The sequence below is a fragment of the Ptychodera flava genome, chromosome 15, assembly GCF_041260155.1.
Source record: "Ptychodera flava strain L36383 chromosome 15, AS_Pfla_20210202, whole genome shotgun sequence".
NCBI lineage: Eukaryota > Metazoa > Hemichordata > Enteropneusta > Ptychoderidae > Ptychodera > Ptychodera flava.
Genome location: NC_091942.1, coordinates 6,323,987 through 6,342,605, shown reverse-complemented (window position 1 = coordinate 6,342,605; position 18,619 = coordinate 6,323,987). Strand labels below are relative to the sequence as shown.

At 40.7% G+C, this 18,619-nt stretch overlaps 1 protein-coding gene across 1 annotated transcript in view; it reads right to left on the bottom strand.

The window, feature by feature from the left end:
* Positions 1-18,619, bottom strand: part of LOC139151022 (polycystin-1-like) — a 37,204-nt gene that overhangs the window by 3,212 nt on the left and 15,373 nt on the right. The window contains exons 17-39 of the mRNA XM_070723539.1: positions 18,257-18,450; positions 17,469-17,663; positions 16,569-16,699; positions 15,345-15,540; positions 14,716-14,828; positions 14,103-14,228; positions 13,536-13,653; positions 12,835-13,019; positions 12,090-12,243; positions 11,595-11,692; positions 10,840-11,074; positions 9,840-10,077; positions 9,270-9,465; positions 8,451-8,675; positions 8,019-8,106; positions 7,137-7,426; positions 5,673-6,635; positions 5,078-5,304; positions 4,703-4,880; positions 3,216-3,393; positions 2,611-2,730; positions 1,896-2,183; positions 646-968 (exon numbers count right to left, since the gene is read on the bottom strand). Of these exons, the coding sequence (XP_070579640.1) occupies positions 646-968; positions 1,896-2,183; positions 2,611-2,730; positions 3,216-3,393; positions 4,703-4,880; positions 5,078-5,304; positions 5,673-6,635; positions 7,137-7,426; positions 8,019-8,106; positions 8,451-8,675; positions 9,270-9,465; positions 9,840-10,077; positions 10,840-11,074; positions 11,595-11,692; positions 12,090-12,243; positions 12,835-13,019; positions 13,536-13,653; positions 14,103-14,228; positions 14,716-14,828; positions 15,345-15,540; positions 16,569-16,699; positions 17,469-17,663; positions 18,257-18,450 (5,059 nt within the window). The remainder of the gene's footprint in view (positions 1-645; positions 969-1,895; positions 2,184-2,610; positions 2,731-3,215; positions 3,394-4,702; positions 4,881-5,077; positions 5,305-5,672; positions 6,636-7,136; positions 7,427-8,018; positions 8,107-8,450; positions 8,676-9,269; positions 9,466-9,839; positions 10,078-10,839; positions 11,075-11,594; positions 11,693-12,089; positions 12,244-12,834; positions 13,020-13,535; positions 13,654-14,102; positions 14,229-14,715; positions 14,829-15,344; positions 15,541-16,568; positions 16,700-17,468; positions 17,664-18,256; positions 18,451-18,619) is intronic.

Genomic DNA, 18,619 nt, shown 5'->3' with positions numbered 1-18,619 from the left:
AAATAAAAAATTAAAATGTTTAAGTCTTTAAAATAACCTAAATGGCTTATTGTTTGGCGATTCGTAAGTTTCCACATCATTTTAATGTTTTCATGTACGTTTTTCAGGCGCGCTCATATTTTCAATATGAATCGGTTCATTCCGACAGTTCTAGCGGCAAATTTATATGGGAAGATATAAAATAAGGAGAACTTTATCGGACATTCTGAACAAACATTAACGTCAAATTGAACATCAGTTAAAACTTGTTTTTATCAATCAATCAAACAATCAATCAATCAATCAAACATAATTTATATCGCGCTAGAATCCAAGAAAAATACCTGTTCAATGGCGCTGAGAAAATGGTCCGCACAGCAAGTTAAGATGTGTCTTCGATTTGTTTTTTATCAACTTTTCACCATTGGTAATTTTTCTCCGCCAAGCCATTATGATAAATATTTTAAAATATCGCCGCATTTGATATAAATGTTCGGGTGGCCTTTGAAGATGTCATTTAAGCCTTCTGATCTAGGCATGCATAGATTATATTCGAAATGGCTGCATAAGCTATTCTGGTAATTTTTGAAAAACGTGCCGCATTTTACAGACAAATCTTTCATTGATATTTATTGAACAGGTGATCTGGTCATTGCAAATACTCACATCATCCCAATAGCACACGTATTGAAAACTGACGAAGGCGTTTCTATCGTCCTTATGGTCACTGATCAACAGCCTGCCAACCAACATCCTGTACATGTAACACACCACGCAGGTGAGGGCTAAGGAGATGGTTATGATTTCCATGTAACTCCAGAAATCCTTGAAGTACTTCTTCTTCAAGGCTTTCAAACTTTTCCCTTCACGATACATGAAGAAGAGCAGGAACAGGGCGAAGGCGGCCTCTCCGGCCATCACGATGTACATCCAAGGACCCGAGTAGCGATCTACGGTGATTGTCTGAAACTTTATGTGTGGTAGAGCACCTGTGATGAAAGTGAATGCATTCACGATGAGCACGCTGAACGGAAACAAACAAACAAACAAACAAACAAACCTAGTACCTATCGTCTGCTCATACGGTCTTTGCCAACTTCAAGTCCGAAATATAGCGACGTGTAACTTGTGGTTTCAAGAGCAATCGTTGCTCATTTTTTTTAACTTTCAGAAGAATTACAGATTTTTTAAACAGTCGAGTGAATGACCACTGATAATTTTTGAAGTCTAGGTTTTATAAAAGCCATGAAATAATGAACTCTATACAGGTGACAAGTAGACGAAGATGTCAACTAAAAGTGTTGGTAGAAATCATTATTTGTACTGGTAGAAATTATCACGTGCTCTCCAAATACGATCTGCCAGCCTCTCTGTGGGGTTTTTTAAAAGGAATACTTGGTCATATTGAAGAGATCACAATCAAAAATCCTTCACGACAAAATAGTCACAACGAAACTAAAAGGAAGTTCATTTGCCACTGCCTGAACAGACTTAGGACTTGAATCCTGTTCAGCTTTAAGTCATGACTCACAGACCGGTTTAAGGTAGCATGCGCCTCGAAAGTGAAAGACTTAAACTTCTGCTCAAACTTTCCTCAAGGAATATTTCAACCATTCTATTTCCAAAATCAAGAATGTGAATCGGGGTCACCGTACAAATTCTCAGTGGTACTAAAGAAACAAATTACCCGACATTTACCGAAATTTGGAATTCAACATGGCCGCCATCCCCGAGTTAACTCTATGAAGCAAAATAAATTTTAGATTTAAAAAAAACTAAGACGTCAAAGTCTTTTTTACACGAAGAGCTTTAAAACGAGCCCATCCACAAGTGGTAAACAGAAAAGAATTGTAAAAGTTTGAGAGTCCGAATTTATGTCCGACAGGCGCATTCTACCTTAACATAAATTAACTTACCTCCCGTAGGAATAAACTCTACAGTGCAGAAAGACACCACAAATACGTTGGACGGAGGATTGTAAACCGTGTACTCGAGCATTATGCCTCGTGTATGCTGATCAATCCACATATTTTCTTGTAGATATTCGATCATGGCCATGGATTGTTCCAGTGTCAGCCCCAACTCTGCAATGTAGCCTCCACCGCTGTAGACTCCAAAGCTAGCATAGTAAGGGTAGGAATCCGAGTCCCACCATGAACGATACTGCCATACAGCCATCTCAGGCCTTGTGTAGTCTGGTAAGGCTGTCGTCAAACAAGACAAAATCCCGAAAAACAAGAATAAGAACAACGCGGCGATAGTAAACATTATGGCACTCTCAGGGACTCATAATTTTAACGAAGGCGGAACTTTCGACAGGAAAGTGACTGGTCAAAGAATATTTAGCGCTGCTACAGGCAAACAATTTTTATAAATCCCAAACGGGACATGATAAATAAGCGTATTTTCTCTATTATAATAATTATGCAAAAAAAATATTATTTTTACACCGAATCTCCGAATCGGAGACGAAATGCTATGACTTACACTTTCATCTGTTCTGCTATGTGCAGTGGTTCTATGGAATATCAGAGGAATAAATGTGATTTCCTAAGAAAATAAAGGCATTTTGTGAAAGAACGATTTGTAACAAGTAAACTACCACTGTGAGGATCAATTGACGCATCTTACCAGACTCGTTGACAGGCATCCATCTCTCCTCATGATCATCGACATCCTCAGCGACAACTCCATAATCGTCGCGACAGTACTTGACGTCATTTGTCATGATTTCATGGATTATACAAGAATCTGTGAAATAACACCATGTTGACCAATGTGATGTTAAAATTAAAGTTTATTACACTGTATCCAAATTAACCATCGATCAGCAAAATTTACAAGAAAGGCCTCAAGGCTTACTCGTTTAACGTGAATGGAAAAACGATCAGTTTGATAGCTGCTCTCTGTCATACTGCATTGGGTGAGGGTTGGTGGTGTCGACGAGTTTCACATCACCGAGCGTGGCAAAGATATGATCCAGTTTGAATACATCTATACCCGTCTCGTGCTGTAAATTCATCTTTAATTAGCACTGGAATGAGTGATTTTTATGGAAATGTGGAAATAGTTTTATTCAGTTTTTTTTTCAGAATGATAAATTTTCCCCATCCCTAGATTACAAAAACTTGTGTCGGTTTTGATTCATTGACAACATATTCAGGGCATCATGTAATAGTAGGCCAAGCCAAGGTTCCCTCATTTCATAAGGGATTGGTGCTTGACTGAAGACGTACCTGGGAGTACACGCAACTGTCGAAGTCTTACTTGTCCAATCAGGATAGAGCCTCCGTCGGCGATGTATTTGCCTGAGAGGCCCACGTTGTCTGGCTGACCATTAGACAGAGGCGATGCGTAAATGCTTGGCACGAACACCGTCTTCATGTAGTGCCAGTAATATTCACGGGAAGTAACCTTCGGGAATGAAATCGACCAATTGCAAGATAGTAAACATGATGTGGTTGCCATGGTAGCGCAAGTAGTAGCAAGGATAAGGATTTCTCCGTTTCTACCAAAAACGGCAGACATAAAGTATTGAAATCAAATCTCATTGCGATAGATAAAAAAATATAGAAATAACGGGCGACGCGCTGACCATTAACTTTTATTTATGGGCAAGGGCGAAAGGACAGACAAAAATTAACGGGCGAGGATTCCCGAGCCCGTTAATTTTGGCTTTCCTCTCGCCCACGCCCATAAATAAACGTTAACGGTCAGCGCGTCGCCCATAATTTCCATTATATTACCAACGAACCCCCAAACCGTCAAAATTTACAAAAATTTCCCACCCGGACGACAACAGGCCCCAAGAACTTGTCAGTGAGTAGTGCGCGCGCTGTAAAAATTTTGCAAATACGAAGATTGTTCAAAAAAGGTGTCTAAACTTGGCCCACAAGTGTTTCGTTTTATTTTGTGATTGACTGTACAAAACTACGTTTTAGTTGAAAAGTTATGATGTTTGCGATATTATTCATATTCACGGGCACATAAACCATTATTGCGTATTTGTGGTCGGGTAATTAAAATGTGACGGACAGGGCATGGTAATATAATGCTTATTTATGCTCTGATTCAGCATCAAGGCAGGTATTTTCTTCACAATTGAGATCAGAGGGTAGGACATTTTCAGAACCTTTCCTTAGAGAACGCATATAAGGGAACGTTGAAAACGCTCTCCGGTGATTACGTTCTATAGTAAGGAAGGGTCTCCAGTACAAGAGAAGCAAGCCGTGGACATTTTAATCATTCACTCTGTAAGTAACCGACTTTTCCTAACTCCTAGGCGCCTTGCAAAAACTATCGATATCCCAAATGAAGTTAGTACGCGGCTCGAAAGTGAGAGACTTAAAATTGTGCTCGAACTTTCCTGAATGAAACTTGCAACAATTCTCTTACCAAATCAACAATAAAAATAAAGGGATCACCGTGCAAAGTTTGGAACTAGCAAAACAAATTACCCAATATTTTGCGATATTTGAAATTCATTCCTGTGTTCACTCTTTGGGGGTAAAATTAAATTTTCTATTTTCAAAAAACTAAGCCGGTGAAAGTTTTTTCTGCAAGAGCTTTACATGTAAAATGAAACCCCCACAAGTGGTAGATCAGAAAATAATTGTAGACATTTGAGAGTCCGACTATCTGTCCCCCGAAACGGGTTCTACCTTAACAGTACTGTGACACATAGTAGCTTGGACAGTCGGAGCGTGAGCGATGTCTAACTTACCGATTTCAAGGATCGTTTTCCGTTGTGAGAGGCATACGCAAAGGTATTGTAAACTGATTTCCTGACCAGGTAAGCGCTGGTATCCCTTGTGCCGTATGTGATGATCATCAAGACGTACAAGTAGATCATGTACAAGAAGATTTCTTTCAAAACCGAGTGCATCTTAATCTCTTTGAATCTGTCAAGGTGAAAGTTTTAAAAAATAAAGAAATATAAAAAAAAATGAAATACAGAAACGTGCAACCGTAAGTGGCGCATATTTTGCACAAAAATCTGGGACAAAATATCAAAAAATTCTATTTTATCAATCGCGTCAATCAAATTCTACAATGAACAATATACAACTGCATCGATTGAAAGATTGAAAACACTCACCGGAGTTCTCTGGCTTCCTCGATCTCATCCGTGTTTGGTGGTTGGATGGGAGACATTGCTTTTTGCTCTTCCAACTTGGCCAATTTGTCCGGGTCGTTCAGTTCTTCCTCTGTCATTCTCTCATGAAGCCATTCCTCATCACCGCCCAAGTGCGCCCCCTTCGGTTCTTCTTCTTCGTCATCGGGCTTCTTGATGACCAAGGCATAGAACGTAGCCAGGCAGAGCACCTAAATGGGTGTACAGAAGACAAGATGAAAGCTTTCACTGGGCAGCAACGGAGATCATAAATCAGTCATATAATACAGGATGATGTGTCTTCGAGAAAAGCGACGAAGTATTTTCGTCAACAGCTGTAAACTTTTATCAGTTTTCAGGGGATTTCGAAGCAGGTACTGATTCCCTGATCGCAAACTATGCAAAGATTAATTTCAGTGACGAGAGACAGTGGGTGAAAGACGATCTTTAATCGTTTCGTGTTTGACATTTCCTGGCTTTAATTCATGCCTCACTAAAGATTTCAATTTTAGTCCTGTCGGATAAGCGGACGTTTCAGAAAGTCTTCGAAACAGTGACAGGGAACTTTGATTTTACTCACTTTAATAGGTTGGGAAACCAAAATATCTTGGAAGAGTGATATTATCATGGATGTTAACCATTCAGTTGCCTTTTCTTTGCCAAAGGTACCGGCTACTTCAATGGTCTGATAGAAGGACGACGCCACCGTCAAGAAAGCGAACGTCCAACCGACGTACAGTGCTTGCCATGGCAACTTTTTCCCCTTCTTCTTCTTCTGCTTTTTCTTGAAGCCAGCCACGAGGTGCATCTCTCCGTCCTTATCCTTCTCCCCTTTGCTGTCGCCCTCCTTGCTCTCGTCTTCCTCCTTGATTGTGTCACTTGATTCCTTTCGTGTGAGATCGACGTTGGCGAACCCTGCCGAGAGATTGCTGGAAACGCTCAGCCGACTCGTTGGCCGATCACTCATTTTGGAGCCCGCTCGTGACATCGCCGACAGCAACAAACGCTTTTTGACATCGCCAGTTTCGAGATATTCTAATTGGTTCTGCAACTCTGACTGCACTTTCTCATTCATTCTATCCTGCTTGTCTCTCTCGATCTCTTCGGCAGTTTTAGTGGCGCCATCATTTTTCTTCCTTCCTTTGCAGCAGCAACCACAGGGCCACATTCCGGGTGGGGGCTCGGCAGAATTGCGGAATATCTGCACCACCAACAGGTTGGCGGGAAAAATCATCAGTGAGCTGATGACGCCGATGCAGATTTCTGCCAGCGACATTTTGATTGGACCAACGTGGAACGACTGCGAACTGGCCCCAGCGCCCATGTCGACGCCATAAAAGTAGATGTTGGCCATCATGGTGCAGAACAACAGCGATAGGCAACATGTTGCTCTCTGTACGCGTGTGAAGTTGCTCCGAGCTGGCCGCGCAAAGACGGAAAACCAGAGATGACCATCGCTGAGATTACGCCTGGTCTTGCTGTAGAAGAGGTGACCAAAGCTGGTCAGTTCGCTCTTACCAGCTACAGGGATTACACGTTCGATCTGTGGGGGGAAAGTAAATACGTTTAGTATGTACGACGGTTTAATAGCATTATACAATGGTCAAATTACATGTATTATACACCTTTCCTTTAGGCCAATCAATGTACCGTATATGCCCATACAACTACCACCTGAGATATGATGTAGCATTTCCTTTTTTCAGGTGAGCCTGAAGAAGCCGTCACATTAATTAGTGGATCGAATTGTGCGAATTGTTGAAAGCACTTTTCTGACAATCCAAAATACTGAAAAACTGTCACACAAATTTTTGCTTTCCAAATTCAAATTATAATACAATTTCTGACGCAATGCCATGCATGGTATGGCATGAAGGATAATTTTGACATCTTGCGTTCGCCTTGCATATTCTGTTTTCCAGAAACCAAGGTTGACGATTTAGAATTCCGTGTTTCATTCAGACTATGCATTTATTCAAATGTCACTAACAACTCACTACTTTTGTACTGCAAGTTTTCGGAGAAAGAAAACTAGGCGCCATACCTGTCCATCATCCTCCTCTACGGCCAACCACTGATCACACATGAAGTAGAAAACTTTGCCGTTTTGCATATCTTTGATGGACAATCTGTTAAGGAACCAGCTCGGGTTTTTACCACTGTTGTCGTGCCAAATACGCAGGTGAATCAGATTGCCGAGAGGACGAGGGCTTGCCATAACAAACGCATCCACGCCACCAGCGGTCAATATCTTCCTTTTGCTGTCAGCTATGAGACGAGGTCGGGTCTCGTCCTCGTCCCCAGTGAGAATGAACGAGACCTTGGCGGTTGTACCTGTCGGATGAAAGGTATAAGAAAGTGAGCAAAAATAAAAAAAATATTCCCTGAAACAATTATACAATATCGCGTATTCCTCTGTCGTATGAGCAGGAGCGTCATTTGTGCTGCGTCAGACACGAGACAAAGTCGAGTATCTGACTTTAAATTCTGTCACATGTGAACTTTGTTGTAATTACAGTAAATGTTATTTCACTTATCAGATTGTACTCAAAAATATTTGAGAATATAAGGATACGCAGCTCTCAGGCCTGTAGCACGGAATGACACGGTACATGTCTCCAACGCTGGATAAAGTCACAATTCTTTGACATACTTAACTGATGTTGCAACTTAAATGTATTTCGACCGAACCTTACGTAGTCGACGACTGACAAAACTTGTCTTTGTAATAAATGTAAAGAAATAATTTTCAGTGACGTGGTATACAATTTATGAGTGCGAGCTCTCACTATGGAATGACCTTGAACCCCCACCTTCAAAACTTTTCGTTTGCCATGTAAAATTCTGACAGTGAAGTTTAACAATAAATGCTATTCCTCTTAAAACTCCGATATGTAATATCACACATCCATGGTTGTCTACATACCTGCGTTTTTCTTTATGCCCGTGAACACTGTAATCTCGTAATTGAAGTGATCGCGAGGGTCGTTGTCAGGTAATGGTGTCACACCGGCCTGCAAAGAGAGAAACGTTGAAAACGGGGTGAGTTGAATGTGGCCAACCACTAAGAAAACACAGATGATTTGTACTCGGATGAACAAAATAGTAGTATATTCAAAATAAGCTGTACGATTCGTGTGTAATCCGACCTACATTACAGTGTACGCGACTGAAAAATAATAGTTAGCCGTTTTACTTACATGAATTGTAATTTCATATACGTATATTGGTATACTCTCTCTCTCTCTCTCTCTCTCTCTCTCTCTCTCTATATATATATACGTATATTGGTATACTAAATATACTTGTGTTGATTTTTAAAGATCATGTCAAAACACACGTATGGTTGAAGTCTCACCTTCTCAATGTCTCGTTGGTCAGCTTTACGCGCCCAAACGATGACGATTAAGTAGATGCCGATCATGGATGTCATGAACGCAAATACTACGGGATTCTCGCCAAGTTTAGCGAAAGCCGAATCGCCGGGATCGAACGTGTTCATGGGTAAAGTGAAGCCACCTCCGAATGTGGTGAGATGGCGAACAAAACACTGTGTGGCCAGCTGGGTTGTTAACTCACCGACCTGAAAGTGTACAAGTATCAGACGGATTCAGAAAACAGACATGAATATCCGTTACCATGGTAAACAGCATCTTTAACGTCGAGCACCACCGTCATTGCCATCTTCCTTGTACATTTTTTATGATCTTCACCATTATCATTTACAACGAAAGATTTAAATTACAATCATCACCAGCTTTTTAAAATCTCCTTCAATAATGTCAAAATCGTAATATGATCTATCTATCTATGTATCTATCTATCTATCTATGTATCTATGTATCTATCTATCTATCTATCTATCTATCTATCTATCTATCTATCTATCTATCTATCTATCTATTATCTAATTACTATCAGTCATCATCAGTATCTTTATTTGTCATTACAATCATATTATTATCGCCATCGATGACGTTGTCATTGCTACCAACAACGACAAAGTCATGGTTGTTGTTCTTGTCGTCGCACATCGTGTCATCGTCATCGCCAGCATCGACGTAGTCAACACTACGTCAGAAACCATGACCGGTTGGCAAAACAAAGATAGCAGTGCTTTGACAATATATATATAAACAATTATAAAACAGCTGAGAGTTCATTTGAGGCCACTTACTTCGCAACCATCACCTGACCATTCATCTTCGACCTCATCAAAGTACAGGCACTGCGATGTCCAAGACTTCATGGCATAAGTAATGGGCCAGAAGGTAGCCTCAGCACTGCTCAAGTATTCGTCAGCCGCCGTCGCATTGTAGCCTCCTCTGTGTTTCACTCCAACGAATAGCGTTGCCATCGTGCCGTTGGTGTAACTGTCGGAATAACAGCAATACGGTTTGCAGTTTAATTCTTGGGAATACGTATACTTTCATTAAGGAATTCACCGCCATAGCTTTGCTAATTTGTTGGCGGGGGACTTAAACCTCTAACCGATAAATGGAGTGGAAGCGTTTAACACACTCTGACGAAATCGACATCTCCATAGGCATTGTATCTTACCAAGTCTGTTTTCTACAAAACTTGACGTTAGTTTACAGAAAGCTTCGTAAGCAAAAAGTTGACGTTTTCAGTCAGACTGTGGGGCATGTACAAACGCACAACGGAAACCAACTGAAAAGTTTTATTCCGATACAGCTTAAATGACAGAGATGGTTTCCTGTGCCTTCGGTCTGAGTTATTCAATTACCTGTTCAATAAGACATTTGAGAGGAAGCACGTGTGTTCGTCTGGTATTTCTTCCGCTGTCTTGTTGACCCACTCCGGTCCACTGAAGTCTTTTGGCAGAGTACAGTTAAAATCGTAGTCGTCCACCGTAGGTGCCCAGGCAAAGCGGAAATACACGAAGACAGTAACGTTGTCAACATCCGTTCCGTTGTAGTCAAGGGCTCGCACCTCGAGATGCAGAGCTGTTTCCGGAGGCATTTCTATTCGCAAAAAGATAGAGTTCATGGTTCTTTAATAGCAGACTTGGTAATTGTAATAGCAAATCAATGAAGAATTTCTCAGAGAGGATCAGGAGGGGATGATTATGGTGATACTGAACTTAATGCTAATGATTAGGCATATAGTACACCGAGAATATTTAATTTTCCAAAATGCGAATTGGACCAGCAATCAAGGTAGGATGCGCCTCGGGGAGAGATGTTTGAACTCTCAAAATTTTACAACATTCTTTTTGGCCCACCACTTGTGGGCTCATTTTGAAGCTGACTGACTAAAAAAGTTTTCACTGGCTTAGTTTTGTGAAAATCAGGAATGTTCTTCCTTCCACGGAAGATAACACAGGGATGGCAGCCATTTTTGAAATTTAAATATCTGTAAATATTGGGTAATTTTGTTTCTCTGGTACCAAAATTTGCACGGTGACCCCCGATTTTTATTCCTGAGTTTGAAAGAGAATGATTTAAAGTTTGCTTAATGAAAGTTTGAGCAAAAGTTTCAATCTTTCACTTTCGAGGACCAAACTGCCCTCAGAGGACATATGATCCCCGTTAACCTTGCATTGAGCTGTACAGTGACTTAACTTTGAACTTCTACTAACGATGAGAAATTTGTCTATGGCATTAAGGCCGATTTGGAAGAAAAACTGTGCTCATCCCGTCACTGATGTTGTCACACGTGACGGTCTGTCCCAGGGAAACGTGTAAGACGCACGCGTGCACACACAATATGTAATGTTTGCTTACCGATGGCATGGATTGTCATAGCTTCATACCAAGAAGTTGTCGTGTTGTAGTAAATCGGAAGATCCGTGCTGACCTGAGATTCGTCCCTTGTTATCCAAACTTCGATGGGATCATCCAAATCGCTGATGCCCATCGGCAGACCAGACTCGTTCTTGAAACTTAGAGCAACCACTCGTCCTTGCACATTGTCCGAGTTATTGGTCCACGTGATCGGGTTATTCTCCTGTATGGTGGCCTGGACACGACAATATTTTTATCAAAATGAGTATGAGTATTCCATCGGAAAGTTGAACTTGGTGATGACACAAAATGTATTCACAGAAAACACGGGCAGGTTTACATTCTTAGCCCTGTGTCCTCCCTTGATAAATAACGTCATGCGAAAAATATTATGAACCATTTCTGTGATAGCGCCCTCCTGGCTACAGTCGTGCATTAAGTTTTAGCCTTTTATAAAGCAGAAGCCTTTCATTGATTGGTAATTTTCTGCAACCCTAGTTTCTTTCTATCCCGCGGTTTGAAGTACATCAGCAAAAAATAAAAATAAAAAATCAAAGAGTGCAAAACAGCAGATACAACTTTTGGTCAACTTCTTGACCGCGTTTTGTTTGCACTGATACACCTACGAACAACGTCACATCAGCACAACAATAAGGCTAACTAGTTCTGAAAGCATATATTTCTCCTATGACGACGGTACAAATATCTTCAAAACACTGGACATGATCGAGTACATGTTGTGGACTGCGCTTTACCTTTGAGCTGACGAAAAGTGAACTCTCGTTGCCGCCTCCAAACATGGACTCAGCGGTGGGCATTTTGAAAGAACAGCCATTTCCTTGATCCACTTTTTCTGTAATGAAAAGGAAAATGTTTACGCATCATTTTCAAAGACGAGAAGATGAGATTGGTAGAAGAACCAACATATACATCATCAATTTGCAAACTACTTTACAAATCGTGAAATGCGCATGCGCTGCTAAAATTGCCAGGTGCTAGATATTCGTCTTTATTAAAGGTGACCTGAACGGAATTCGAAGGGTTTTTTTGAAAACTTACTTAGCTGGACCGTTGCTACGGTATGGACTCTCCGGGCATGTACCTAGTCCAGCTCGATAAAATGTATGAGCACAAATTTCTGACTCAACTCGTCGTACGATTTTTCTTCAACTGCTAGTCCGGTCAAATCGAACACAACCGAGTCGTATCTGAACTGGTGACGATATCTTTTCAACACCGGCTTTACTTACTGTTGTCCATGTTTGCTGTATACTGCTTGGCAATCTGCATACCCATGCTGCCAGAGCTTATGGAGATATCGCCCTGTCCAGTCACCATACTTCCTTCCAAGGTATCGCCAACAGTAGTCGCTGTACTCGCTAATCTGTTCGTTACTTCTTTACTCTGCATAGTGAAATGAAATGTGATAGTAACCCATTTACACCAATTTGCGCCATCTTTGTGCACGCCAACGTGGTCCCTTTACGACTCAAAATGTAGATTCCTCCTTGTCTGTGCTAGAATGCACTTTGGTAGCAGACATTCGAGCACTCAACTTTTACGTTAAATTTTTGCTCTGCCGCTTGTAGGAATTCAGTTAGAAGTTCATGGAGTAAATGAAGTTTTCTGTGGCCTGCTTTTGTAAAAATCGAAATTTTAGTTTTTTTCGCCCTAGAGTTAACGCAAGTATGACGGCCATTTTGAATTTTCAGATGTCGTGAAAATATATGGTAAGTTGTTTCTCTATTACCAAATTTTGCACGGTGAATCCTGATTTGTATTTTGGCTTTCGGAAGGGAATAATTTTAAGTTTCCTTGAAGAAAGTTTGAGCAAACGTTTAAGTCTTTCAATTTCGTGGCGCCACCTATGTTGAAAAACTTTTAAAAACTTTACTGCACGTTACAGTTTGCAGGAGCAGAAAAACAGCAACTAATTAATTTCAGAATGTTCCAACCATTTTTCCTGAAAGTAAACGGATTATTGTGTGATCTTACCGATGCCGCGGCGGCTTCGGCTTCATCCAGCTGATTTTCAATGTCTCTGCGTCGGCGTCTCCTCCTGGCCGCGTCAGCGTCGTCTGGTGGCGCTGTTGTCGCCATCTCAGCAAGTTCTGCCAACAGCGCTGCCTTAGCTGCCTTTGCGGCTTGAGCTTTCACTCTTGCGCCGTTTACGGCATTTCCTGTTAGGATTAGATTCAAAAATCGCATCAAGATTTCGAAGAATTATGTCTTAATTTAACGAGCAAAATTTCAAGCTTAAGGCGGGGGCTATTAAAATTAGAGAGGAAATAAAATCGGACAAGTTAAACAAGCACAAATTCAACATGATTTTCGTGAACCAAACATTACAACAACGACCAAAAGACTATTAAGGCAAAGATATAAAAACTCGGGAAAATCGCCTAGACAATGCATGGCTCTACCGTATGCTTATTCGAAAAACAGTTAAACTGAAATAACAATGTAGGAATTCAATTGTATGGTTTGAATCGATTTTAGAGATGCTATGTAAACCAGCTAGCAAAAGTAATCACAATAAACATGGTTTGCAGAACGTGAAGTTTAATTCAACGGCATTTTATGATGCAGCATAAAAGCCTGATGCCCGTTCGTAATCTAAGCTTGGATCTGAACTTGGCTGTATTAGTTTCGGTAACCCGGATGTAAAATAAAAGAAACGGCAATCGGCAACGTACCCATCATGGCGAGCAAACTAGCCCCGGTGTCTTCGACTTCGTCCGGACTGGCCGTGCCGTCAGTGCTTTTTTCTACCAGAAGGTTTGCAAAACTTTCACCGGAAGAGATGGTATCGAACTGAAAGTAAGCAAAGTAGTGAAATATTGTGAAAATGAACACGCTCTGAAAATAAACTTTTCCAAAATGCTACAGATTAGGCTTAATGAGAAGGCCATCTTGCGCTTTCCTTATAGGCCTGTAGCAATGAAATCAATACCGATCTTTGGTTTCCTCTAAGACAGTTAACACTAATGACAACCACAATTCCAATCACTGGAATAAGTATGATGCCCGAATCGAGGCGTTCTTTCTGTTGCAGTTTCAGAGCAGGGGTTTTGCCCGAAGACTGTTCATATTCAAATAAGAAAAGCAACGACATCTATAAGCATGACGGCAACTCAATAAATGTCATGTTTAGGGACGTTTCCGTCACTTTGATGTACGCCCAGTAGTGTGTGTGTGACCGATAGAAAACATGGGACGGACACAACATCTTGCCTCTACTGTCTGTGGACAGAAAGACCCACCTGTGCTGTCGTTGACACTTCGGATGGATTGGATGAGACGCTCTGGAAGGCAGACGCCATTTGTTTGACAGCGCCAACTGTGTTCACTGTGGCTCTTGATAAAGCATCGATCATCGAAGCTCGCATCTGTTGAAGAACATAGCGACGTCAGTGAGTCAGACGGACCAGTTGGTCGAGAGTGTGTGTTTCTCATGTAAACTTAAATTCCAAAGAAATGTAAAGTTGCGCATTTTGACAACAACCTTTCACGTTTACACGCAAACTTGTTAAGTATTGCATTTAGTATGAAATATTATTAAACCATCGAAGCATTAATTTCGGAATTTCAAGTCCGGCCTGTTGTTCTAAAAACCCTCTCAAAGCGCTGTATTTTAAAAGTAGCAAACTTCAAACTTACGGATCTTTTCATAACCATTAGCAGGAAATATTGAAGTTGGTTAAATCTGATCTAGAATACGTAAATTATCCAAAATTGGCAAAATCTCTAGTGCATTTCTTTTCGTCGCAATTAATCGATTTACTCATTTGATGCTGTCCCTTTCTGACTTGTAATATTACTAACAGCATCTGCTGGTATTTCCTAAATATGTAAACAGCAAAGAATGGCACACACCTCTTCTCGTTCCGCGAGAGCGGCAGCCTCTGCATCTGCCGCAGCTTGTTGTCTCTCTGCTTGCAGAGCGTCGATCTCCTCCTGTGTCAGCCCTTCGTAGTCGTCAGCCGCAGCTGTGAAAAAATATGGCGATGATTTTATATAAGGCTTCGACAGGTCGTCAATTTCAGTGACACAAAGAGAGAGTTAAGGAATTGCCAGGAGGAATTATTAGTTTGCTTTGAACAGTCAAAATCGGAATTAGTCATTTATTTTCATTCATGCGGTGATGTCTCTCAATATATTTGCATACAGTGGCACATATCTTTGTCTTTTTTGTATTTAATAAATTTATTGGGTTCTCTTTGAAGTATACAAGATGTTTTGTTAAAGAATTCTTTTGTCCACATAATAAATGGTCCCTTTTAAAAGCTCCATTAGACGCAACCCCCGGCCAGTTGCTCACCAACTGCGTGTATCAACTGCACTCCCCGCCCGAATATCTTTGTCTTTTTACGTGCTTAAAGTTGTATTATAGTCAGTGACAACTTTAACCTGGTCAGCTTAACTATCAGATATCAATTCTGCAACATGGAACAGCACGTTATAAAAATGAGAATAAATGTCAAAACAACAAGGTGTCGACCCACTTGTAACATCATAGTCGTAATCTGCACTTGTAGTAGTTGATTGGATGTTAAGCATTCCGGCGCACGCTGTTACGATGTTAGCGGCACCGGCGGCGTCTCCGGAGGATATCAAGGTTTCCATGACACTGCCCTCAGCTGTCGTCAAGTTCCTCAGTTTCTCGGACATCTCGGCACCGGACAGAACCGGAGCAAAAACCTTTTAAAACACGAAATGTTATGGGTAGTGTAAAATTATTGACGCTCGATGATCAACATTGCAGATCTAGAGCCTATTAACCCTTTGAGCACGGTAATTTTTGCCCCCAAAATATCAGGGCAACATTTTATCCATTTTTACGAATTTTTCTGTAATATTTTCTATGATTTTGGGCTAAATGGACATAAATTTTCATTGGCTTCACTTTTGACCAAAATTTTGGGGAAAATCTGAAAAAATTGTCTACATCTGAAAGAAATTGTTAGCGTTATATTGTATAAAGACAAAAAAAATCGACTTTGGCACTTAAAAAGGGTTAACGTGCGAAGGGAGCAGAGTGACGTCATTATTTAGTAGATGTTACAGACATGGCTGCGAAGTCAAATTGTATTAGTGAAGTGAGAGCCATTCCGGGAAAATCCTTGGTCTGACATTTAACTTTACCAAATTTGTAGAATGAACCAGTGACTTTGCAGTTTGCATTATACCGCGAACTGTACGTATTATTGCACCTATGCAATGACAATGGATGCCGGACCACCATACAGGGACACTGGATCACTAGATTTACCACCATGCTGCGCCAATGTGTAATGGCTTTATTCATTCCAATCAATGGGGACATACAATGAGTTGAACATGACTTTGGCGGCTAGTGTAATCGGCGAATTGGTGCATTGTCTTTCCCATCAAACGCAATTATTTTCCAAGATCATCATCTATGTGAAATAATCCAAGGTCTCAACATACAAAATACACAAAGCCAAAATGTTATATAATGGAATAGCGAACTAGGTATCATTTTTCGATTCGTGAAAGTTTTTTGCCGTACTTTCCATCAAAATGCAATGAAAAGGATTCCTGCTTTCGTTAATACAATTAGTGTGGCAGGATCTTTAACATTTTCTTTATTAAAAGTTTGGTACCGTTTTTTCTGCCTTTTGTTTCCGTGACAAGTTTGGACCTTAATGATAGGAGGACGGAACGTAAAGAGCATGTTCATTACAAGGTAAACAAAGTCTGCTAACCTGCACGCTTGTTTGAAGATCAGAATATGAACCGATGGAATCTTCAACACGCACTAGGATAAAGACCTGAAAATCTTCACTGGCGTAACCCTGTGGCAATATGGTGCCTTCCTCCATATATGGCATTTCACCTGCAGAAAAAATAATCGAAAACGTTGTTGATCCAATTGAACATTAATACGCCGATACGAGTTCCATAAAGAAAACGTTTTTTTTGACCCAAGCGCATACAAATATCTCATTTTTTGTCTTTCCTCTCGATTGGGTTGACGGACGCAGTCAAGTGTGATGTTTTGTTAAAGCTTTTCTAGATCTTGCTCGACAACAAAAATGGTTTTGTATTTTGCCGAAACCAAGAACAGAGTTGCTCTTGACGCCTAGCGTGCAGCTACAAAATAATTGGCAAAACCATGCAAGGACACAATTTACAAGCTGTATTTTCAGTTTGACAGGGACTTTATGGTCGAGAAATAATATAAAATTACAGAATTATATATGGACAGCAAAACCTCGTTACAGTGCATCGACATATCTGTCCTCTTTGCACAGGAAAAACTTGAGTCGTTCTTTCCAGGAAAAGAGAGAACGAGTGAAACTTCTTAGAAATAATTCATATGACGTTTTTGAGACAAATTTTCCCATACGTGCTCTTCTGAAAATAGTCGATGTTTCAACATATCATGATAGTATACCACAGCCAAAAGTTGAAGAGGCTACAGTAGACCATGGATTGTCGTGGTAGGCAATTAAGCAAATCTTTGTTTCCACGTGAAGTGGTAGCAAATGTATCCCTCACTTTACATTCTGTGATAGTATTCCTTCTCATGTGTTCTGTTACGTCTTTAACACATCTCTCCCACATAAAAATGGTTACGGTGAAAACCTCTATTGTCCACTCACCGCTGTACATCCAGGACCAGGCATCGCCAGCGGACAAGCGCTGAGCGAATCTATAGTTCAGAGGCATGTCAGCATCGGACCAATTAGAGCAGAAGATGTTAAAGTTTGTCTCCAGAGCAGTTCCGTTATTGGGTATCACCTCACACACACCCACTGTCGGCCTCTCGTTGGTCACAAATTCAACAGCTGCCAGACCTATCGACAGGGATAATAAATGCATTGAGATTTGGCCATTGCAGTCATTTATATCGACCTCTGATTCACCATGCTGTACATTTACTTTCCGGGTTGAGACAAACAGCTACTTCCTAAATTAAGTCACCAAGCCTAGGTCACAGTTATACACTGTATACGGCAACGCATTCATTTTTAAATACGTTTTTAAAGGTGAAGGTTTAAAGGTATACTGTCACCTGTTCCAATTTTGCCACAGTTACCATGGAAAGAGAAAACCTAACCAATCACAGATTTTAAGCGGGTGGCCGCTTTTTAAAAACAGCGCCCTCACATGGGCATTTTGAATACCAACGAACGCCCCTTTGACCATATATGGGCATATTTAGATTACAGGTGACTGTATACCTTTAATGAAGGTCTCAAAAGCCCTACGTATTGTAAACAAGATCCCTCATCTCTCTTTCTCGTATACATGCAGATAACAAAGAATAGCCACGACCGAACGAACAGTCTGAAAGGGAGTACGAGCTGAAATAAAGTGTATAATGGCATGTTTTGCAGAAAAAATGACAAATATTAGAATGACATTTCGGATTATAAACATTATTTACCGTAATTTTCAAATTCTGGGTTTCTGGCTGATATAACACGCACACGATACATGGTCACGTCTTGGAAGAATCCAGAGTCCACAGCGAGATTGGCAATGCTTTTACCAGTACCAGCGTATGCTAACCAATCATTATCTGATATTTTCTGCCAAAAGCTCATACCACCTGCTGTCAGTTTTATGTACATTTCCCATCTATAGAAAGAAGAGAAGGTTGTTAGATTTCATGTCCGAGCACAGTAAAGGTGCGACTTAGGAAGACAAACATTTCAGAGAATGCGATATAATTATTGTTCTCTATACCGCTCGAAGTCGCTCTCGATTTTACAGGCAAACACGTATGAAATAATATTGAAAGCATATA